At 53.5% G+C, this 8,583-nt stretch overlaps 1 protein-coding gene across 1 annotated transcript in view; it reads right to left on the bottom strand.

Annotated features, from left to right (window-relative positions):
• Positions 1-1,888: 1,888 nt before the first annotated feature.
• ELOB (elongin B) overlaps positions 1,889-8,583 on the bottom strand; it is a 7,779-nt gene continuing 1,084 nt past the window's right edge. Inside the window, exons 2-4 of the mRNA XM_044273036.1 lie at positions 2,581-2,715; positions 2,402-2,510; positions 1,889-2,333 (exon numbers count right to left, since the gene is read on the bottom strand). Of these exons, the coding sequence (XP_044128971.1) occupies positions 2,221-2,333; positions 2,402-2,510; positions 2,581-2,715 (357 nt within the window). The 3' untranslated portion in view covers positions 1,889-2,220. The remainder of the gene's footprint in view (positions 2,334-2,401; positions 2,511-2,580; positions 2,716-8,583) is intronic.

Raw genomic sequence — 8,583 nt, 5'->3', positions numbered from 1 at the left:
ACTAAACCCACCCTACAGAGCCCCCGGCACAGAGAGAACTAAACCCACCCTACAGAGCCCCCGGCACAGAGAGAACTAAACCCACCCTACAGAGCCCCCGGCACAGAGAGAACTTAACCCACCCTACAGAGCCCCCGGCACAGAGAGAACTAAACCCACCCTACAGAGCCCCCGGCAGAGAGAAAACTAAACCCACCCTACAGAGCCCCCGGCACGAGAGAACTAAACCCATCCTACAGAGCCCCCGGCACAGAGAGAACTAAACCCATCCTACAGAGCCCCCGGCACAGAGAGAACTAAACCCATCCTACAGAGCCCCCGGCACAGAGAACTAAACCAACCCTACAGAGACCCAGGCACAGAGAGCCTAATCCCACCCTACAGAGCCCCCGACAGACCTGTACCGAGAGAACTAAACCCATCCTACAGAGCCCCTGGCACAAAGAGCCTAAACCCATCCTACAGAGCCACCGTCACAGAGAGCCTAAACCCACCCTACAGAGCCACAGGCACAGAGAGCCTAAACCCATCCTACAGAGCCCCCGTCACAGAGAGCCTAAACCCACCCTACAGAGACCCTAAAACCACCCTAAAGAGCCCCGACACAAACTTGTACAGAGAGCCTAAACCCACCCTACAGAGCCCCAGGCATAGAGCCTAAACCCACCCTACAGAGCCTTCGGCACAGAGCCTAAACCCACCCTACAAAGCCCCAGGCATAGAGAGCCTAAACCCACCCTACAGAGCCCCCAGCACAGACCTGTACCGAGAGCCTAAACCCACCCTACAGAGCCCTCAGCACAGAGAGCCTAAACCCACCCTACAGAGCCCCCGGCACAGACCTGTACCGAGAGCCTAAACTGACCCTCAGGAGCCCCCGACACAGACCTCTACCGAGAGCCTAAACGCGCCCTACAGAACCCCCTGGCACAGAGAGCCTAAACCCACCCAACAGAGCCCCCGACACAGACCGGTACCGAGAGCCTAAACCCAACATAGACCTGTACAGAGCATAACCCCACCCTACAGAGCCCCCAGAACAGACCAGTACCGAGAGCTTAAATCCACCCTACAGAGCCCCCAGAACACCCTGTACCGAGAGCCTAAACCCATCCTACAGAGCCCCCAGCACAGACCTGTACAGAGCCTAAACCCACCCTACAGAGCCCCCAGCACAGACCTGTACAGAGCCTAAACCCACCCTACAGAGCCCCCAGCACAGACCTGTACAGAGCCTAAACCCACCCTACAGAGCCCCCAGCACAGACCTGTACAGAGCCTAAACCCACCCTAGAGCCCCCGACAGACCTGTACCGAGAGCCTAAATCCACCCTACAGAGCCCCCCGACACAGACCTGTACCGAGAGCCTAAACCCACCCTACAGAGCCCCCGACACAGACCTGTACCGAGAGCCTAAACCCACCCTACAGAGCCCCCGACACAGACCTGTACCGAGAGCCTAAACCCACCCTACAGAGCCCCCGACACAGACCTGTACCGAGAGCCTAAACCCACCCTACAGAGCCCCCGACACAGACCTGTACCGAGAGCCTAAACCCACCCTACAGAGCCCCCGACACAGACCTGTACCGAGAGCCTAAACCCACCCTACAGACCCCCCGACAGACCTCACTAGTATATAAGCCACCACCATTTGTTATCTCCACATTGCTGGCAACAAGTTTGTAAAGCCAGCTGGTACAGACCCCCCCAACCATTACAGGAGCCCATCCTTTATGTGCCTAACCTCTACCCAGTGCCAAGAGCACACACCCATCACTTATGTAGAGCTGACTGGCACCCACCCTTCATATACTCAGCACGGTTCTGCAATTGGTGTGGGTACCCTGCCCCCCTAGAGGGTGAAGAGAGACGCAGCAAGTCGCATACAGGCAAACAAAATTTATTGTGTTTAAAAAATAAAATAGAACATAATCAATACGAGTGCATCCCAAACCCCAAAAACAGGAAGGGGGGTGCGAGGCCATGACGGGGGGCTGCCCCCATGTGGACAGAAGAGGATCCAGCACAAGCCTGTTCCATTCTCATGGGGAGGACAGTGGACAACTTGTACACGGAGGTGAAACAGGACAATGGCGACAGATGCTCCTGCTGGACATAGCGAAGCATAAGCTGCAGTGTTGTTCCACTGGGGCGGGGGGGGGGGGGGCTGGGGGGAGAGATCAGGGAGCGGGGGCAGGTGCAGCATCTCCCAGCATTCACTGCACCGCCTGCTCGTTAGCACTGCCACTCGTCTCCTGCGGCTTCATGACGTCGGGGAGTTCTGGGGGACTGGAGAAGGGATCCACCCGCAGAGGTTCAAAGGAGTCTCCTAGAAGATAGAAATGTCAGCGCTGCGGCAGCACCGGCCCCATCACCCCCAATCCACGGCACACTCACCGGAGCAGCGGAATGCCAGTCCCACAGTGGCCGGAGCCTGTGGCCGCGCGGTCTGGCTGGTGAAGCCACAGTCACCTAAGGTCTTATTGTCATCTAATAACTGGTCATCCTGGAAGAGAGAGGACTGTGAGGAGCAGGCACAGGAGGCACGGGGACGGGGAAAGACGACGACGACCCACCTTGTACAGCCGCTGGTCCTCTGGGGGTCTCTTCAGAATCCCCTCCACAATCCTCTTCAGCTCATATACAGTTGTGTTCTCTTTGGCGTCCGTGAAGATTGTGGTTTTATTACGGCGGATCATCAAAAACACGTCCTGAAGAAGAACAGTACAGTATATTGCCTACAAACAGTACAGACCAAAAGTTTGGACGCACCTTCTCATTCAAAGAGTTTTCTTTATTTCCATGACTATGACAATTGTAGATTCACACTGAAGGCATCAAAACTATGAATTAACATATGTGGAATTATATACATAACAAAAAAGTGTGAAACAACTGAAAATATGTCATATTCTAGGTTCTTCAGAGTAGCCACCTTTTGCTTTGATTACTGCTTTGCACACTCTTGGCATTCTCTTGATGAGCTTCCAGAGGTAGTCACCTGAAATGGTCTTCCAACAGTCTTGAAGGAGTTCCCAGAGATGCTTAGCACTTGTTGGCCCTTTTGCCTTCACTCTGCGGTCCAGCTCACCCCAAACCATCTCGATTGGGTTCAGGTCCGGTGACTGTGGAGGCCAGGTCATCTGGCGCAGCACCCCATCACTCTCCTTCATGGTCAAATAGACCTTACACAGCCTGGAGGTGTTTGGGGTCATTGTCCTGTTGAAAAATAAATGATGGTCCAACTAAACGCAAACCGGATGGAATAGCATGCCGCTGCAAGATGCTGTGGTAGCCATGCTGGTTCAGTATGCCTTCAATTCTGAATAGATCCCCAACAGTGTCACCAGCAAAGCCCCCTCACACCATCACACCTCCTCCTCCATGCTTCACGGTGGGAACCAGGCATGTAGAGTCCATCCGTTCACCTTTTCTGCGTCGCACAAAGACACGGTGGTTGGAACCAAAGATCTCAAATTTGGACTCATCAGACCAAAGCACAGATTTCCACTGGTCTAATGTCCATTCCTTGTGTTCTTTAGCCCAAACAAGTCTCTTCTGCTTGTTGCCTGTCCTTAGCAGTGGTTTCCTAGCAGATCTTCTACCATGAAGGCCTGATTCACACAGTCTCCTCCTAACAGTTGTCCTAGAGATGTGTCTGCTGCTAGAACTCTGGGTGGCATTGACCTGGTCTCTGATCTGAGCTGCTGTTAACCTGCGATTTCTGAGGCTGGTGACTCGGATGAACTTCTCCTCCGCAGCAGAGGTGACTCTTGGTCTTCCTTTCCTGGGGCGGTCCGCATGTGAGCCAGTTTCTTTGTAGCGCTTGATGGTTTTTGTGACTGCACTTGGGGACACTTTCAAAGTTTTCCTAATTTTTCAGACTGACCGACCTTCATTTCTTAAAGTAATGATGGCCACTCGTTTTTCTTTACTTAGCTGCTTTTTTCTTGCCATAATACAAATTCTAACAGTCTATTCAGTAGGACTATCAGCTGTGCATCCACCTGACTTCTCCACAACGCAACTGATGGTCCCAACCCCATTTATAAGGCAAGAAATCCCACTTATTACACCTGACAGGGCACACCTGTGAAGAGAAGACCATTTCAGGTGACTACCTCTGGAAGCTCATCAAGAGAATGCCAAGAGTGTGCAAAGCAGTAATCAAAGCAAAAGGTGGCTACTGTGAAGAACCTAGAATATGACATATTTTCAGGTGTTTCACACTTGTTTGTTATGTATATAATTCCACATGTGATAATTCATAGTTTTGATGCCTTCAGTGCGAATTTACAATTGTCATAGTCATGAGAATAAGGAAAACTCGTTGGATGAGAAGAAAGTGTGTCCAAACTTTTGGTCTGTACTGTACATCTTATAGGAAACAATCCGGAAGTAAAAACTGATGCAGAATAAATATAAATGACGAGGAGCAAAGAAAACCGAATAATGTGACAGGAGAAAACTATTCTAGAACAAAAGAAAAGCTGAGACTATAAGCGGTCTCACAGGTCGTATAATACGGAGAAACGCGGAGTCGCCTGGAAGAAACGGCCTCCGGAAAACGGGAGAGGCTCATGCACACGACAGTGCACAAAACATTGCGGAACGCACACGGACGCCATCAATTTGCCATTGACATAACTGCCTATTCTCTTCCGCAAAACGCACAATAGGACATTGAAGTGAATGGGTCTACCTCCGAGCCGCCAAAACCGCAGCTCAGATACCAAAACAACGGTTGTGTGCATGAGGACCGAGTGTGAATTAACCCCTTCTACACCAGTTTTCCATTTTTTTCCCCCGCCCCTGCCTTCCCGGAGCCATAACCTTAGTTTACATCTCACGGACCAGTGACGCTTGTTTGCTACTTTCTAATATCTGATACAATGGAGCAGGAAAACGCCAGACGGGAGAAATAAGAACAACTCCGCTAGTATTTTTACAGCATTCCCTATAGTGGGGGGTAAGGGGCACAGTACATAGGGTCGGGGGCCCAGTATGTAGTGAGGGGTATGTCGGGGGCCCAGTATGTAGTGAGGGGTATGTCGGGGGCCCAGTATGTAGTGAGGGGTATGTCGGGGGCCCAGTATGTAGTGAGGGGTATGTCGGGGGCCCAGTATGTAGTGAGGGGTATGTCGGGGGCCCAGTATGTAGTGAGGGTATGTCGGGGGCCCAGTATGTAGTGAGGGGTATGTCGGGGGCCCAGTATGTAGTGAGGGGTATGTCGGGGGCCCAGTATGTAGTGAGGGGTATGTCGGGGGCCCAGTATGTAGTGAGGGGTATGTCGGGGGCCCAGTATGTAGTGAGGGGTATGTCGGGGGCCCAGTATGTAGTGAGGGGTATGTCGGGGGCCCAGTATGTAGTGAGGGGTATGTCGGGGGCCCAGTATGTAGTGAGGGGTATGTCGGGGGCCCAGTATGTAGTGAGGGGTATGTCGGGGGCCCAGTATGTAGTGAGGGGAGGGTTATGTCAGGGGCACAGTATGTAGTGAGGGGAGGGTTAAGTCAGGGGCACAGTATATAATGGGGGGAGGGTTATGTCGGGGCACAGTATATAGTGGGGGATGTCAGGGGCACAGTATATAGTGGGGGGAGGGTTATGTCGGGGGCACAGTATAAAGTGGGGGAGGGTTATGTCAGGGGCACAGTATATAGTGGGGGGAGGGTTATGTCAGGGGCACAGTATATAGTGGGGGAGGGTTATGTCAGGGGCACAGTATATAGTGGGGGAGGGTTATGTCAGGGGCACAGTATATAGTGGGGGAGGGTTATGCCAGGGGCACAGTATATAGTGGGGGGAGGGTTATGTCAGGGGCACAGTATATAGTGGGGGGGAGGGTTATGTCAGGGGCACAGTATATAATGGGGGGAGGGTTATGTCGGGGCACAGTATATAGTGGGGGGGATGTCAGGGGCACAGTATATAGTGGGGGGGGATGTCAGGGGCACAGTATATAGTGGGGGGAGGGTTATGTCAGGGGCACAGTATATAGTGGGGGGAGGGTTATGTCAGGGGCACAGTATATAGTGGGGGGAGGGTTATGTCGGGGGCACAGTATATAGTGGGGGAGTGTTATGTCGGGGGCACAGTATATAGTGGGGAGAGGGTTATGTCGGGGGCACAGTATATAGTGGGGAGGGTTATGTCGGGGGCACAGTATATAGTGGGGGAGGGTTATGTCGGGGGCACAGTATATAGTGGGGGGAGGGTTATGTCGGGGGCACAGTATATAGTGGGGGGAGGGTTATGTCGGGGGCACAGTATGTAGTGAGGGGAGGGTTATGTCAGGGGCACAGTATATAGTGGGGGGAGGGTTATGTCGGGGGCACAGTATGTAGTGAGGGGAGGGTTATGTCAGGGGCACAGTATATAGTGGGGGGAGGGTTATGTCGGGGGCACAGTATATAGTGGGGGGAGGGTTATGTCAGGGGCACAGTATATAGTGGGGGGAGGGTTATGTCAGGGGCACAGTATATAGTGGGGGGAGGGTTATGTCAGGGGCACAGTATATAGTGGGGGAGGGTTATGTCAGGGGCACAGTATATAGTGGGGGAGGGTTATGTCAGGGGCACAGTATATAGTGGGGGAGGGTTATGCCAGGGGCACAGTATATAGTGGGGGGGAGGGTTATGTCAGGGGCACAGTATATAGTGGGGGGAGGGTTATGTCAGGGGCACAGTATATAATGGGGGGAGGGTTATGTCGGGGCACAGTATATAGTGGGGGGGATGTCAGGGGCACAGTATATAGTGGGGGGGATGTCAGGGGCACAGTATATAGTGGGGGGGATGTCAGGGGCACAGTATATAGTGGGGGGGATGTCAGGGGCACAGTATATAGTGGGGGGAGGGTTATGTCAGGGGCACAGTATATAGTGGGGGGAGGGTTATGTCAGGGGCACAGTATATAGTGGGGGAGGGTTATGTCGGGGCACAGTATGTAGTGGGGAGGGTTATGTCGGGGGCACAGTATAGAGTGGGGGGGAGGGTTTTGTCGGGGGCACAGTATATAGTGGGGGGAGGGTTATGTCAGGGGCACAGTATAGAGTGGGGGGAGGGTTATGTCGGGGCACAGTATATAGTGGGGGGAGGGTTATGTCGGGGGCACAGTATATAGTGGGGGGAGGGTTATGTCGGGGGCACAGTATGTAGTGAGGGGAGGGTTATGTCAGGGGCACAGTATATAGTGGGGGGAGGGTTATGTCGGGGGCACAGTATGTAGTGAGGGGAGGGTTATGTCAGGGGCACAGTATATAGTGGGGGGAGGGTTATGTCGGGGGCACAGTATATAGTGGGGGGAGGGTTATGTCAGGGGCACAGTATATAGTGGGGGGAGGGTTATGTCAGGGGCACAGTATATAGTGGGGGGAGGGTTATGTCAGGGGCACAGTATATAGTGGGGGAGGGTTATGTCAGGGGCACAGTATATAGTGGGGGAGGGTTATGTCAGGGGCACAGTATATAGTGGGGGAGGGTTATGCCAGGGGCACAGTATATAGTGGGGGGGAGGGTTATGTCAGGGGCACAGTATATAGTGGGGGGGAGGGTTATGTCAGGGGCACAGTATATAATGGGGGGAGGGTTATGTCGGGGCACAGTATATAGTGGGGGGGATGTCAGGGGCACAGTATATAGTGGGGGGAGGGTTATGTCAGGGGCACAGTATATAGTGGGGGGAGGGTTATGTCGGGGGCACAGTATAGAGTGGGGGGAGGGTTATGTCAGGGGCACAGTATATAGTGGGGGGAGGGTTATGTCAGGGGCACAGTATATAGTGGGGGAGGGTTATGTCAGGGGCACAGTATATAGTGGGGGAGGGTTATGCCAGGGGCACAGTATATAGTGGGGGGGGAGGGTTATGTCAGGGGCACAGTATATAGTGGGGGGGAGGGTTATGTCAGGGGCACAGTATATAGTGGGGGGGAGGGTTATGTCAGGGGCACAGTATATAATGGGGGAGGGTTATGTCGGGGCACAGTATATAGTGGGGGGGGTGTCAGGGGCACAGTATATAGTGGGGGGAGGGTTATGTCAGGGGCACAGTATAGAGTGGGGGGAGGGTTATGTCAGGGGCACAGTATAGAGTGGGGGGAGGGTTATGTCAGGGGCACAGTATAGAGTGGGGGGAGGGTTATGTCGGGGCACAGTATGTAGTGGGGGAGGGTTATGTCGGGGGCACAGTATGTAGTGGGGGAGGGTTATGTCGGGGCACAGTATGTAGTGGGGGAGGGTTATGTCGGGGGCACAGTATGTAGTGGGGGAGGGTTATGTCGGGGGCACAGTATAGAGTGGGGGGGAGGGTTATGTCGGGGGCACAGTATATAGTGGGGGGGAGGGTTATGTCAGGGGCACAGTATAGAGTGGGGGGAGGGTTATGTCGGGGCACAGTATATAGTGGGGGGAGGGTTATGTCGGGGCACAGTATATAGTGGGGGGAGGGTTATGTCGGGGGCACAGTATATAGTGGGGGGGAGGGTTATGTCAGGGGCACAGTATAGAGTGGGGGGAGGGTTATGTCGGGGCACAGTATAGAGTGGGGGGAGGGTTATGTCGGGGCACAGTATATAGTGGGGG

This window comes from Bufo gargarizans, unplaced genomic scaffold (genome assembly GCF_014858855.1).
Source record: "Bufo gargarizans isolate SCDJY-AF-19 unplaced genomic scaffold, ASM1485885v1 fragScaff_scaffold_350_pilon, whole genome shotgun sequence".
Taxonomy (NCBI): domain Eukaryota; kingdom Metazoa; phylum Chordata; class Amphibia; order Anura; family Bufonidae; genus Bufo; species Bufo gargarizans.
The sequence above is the reverse complement of the archived record's forward strand: the minus strand, read 5'-3'. Positions and strand labels throughout refer to the sequence as shown.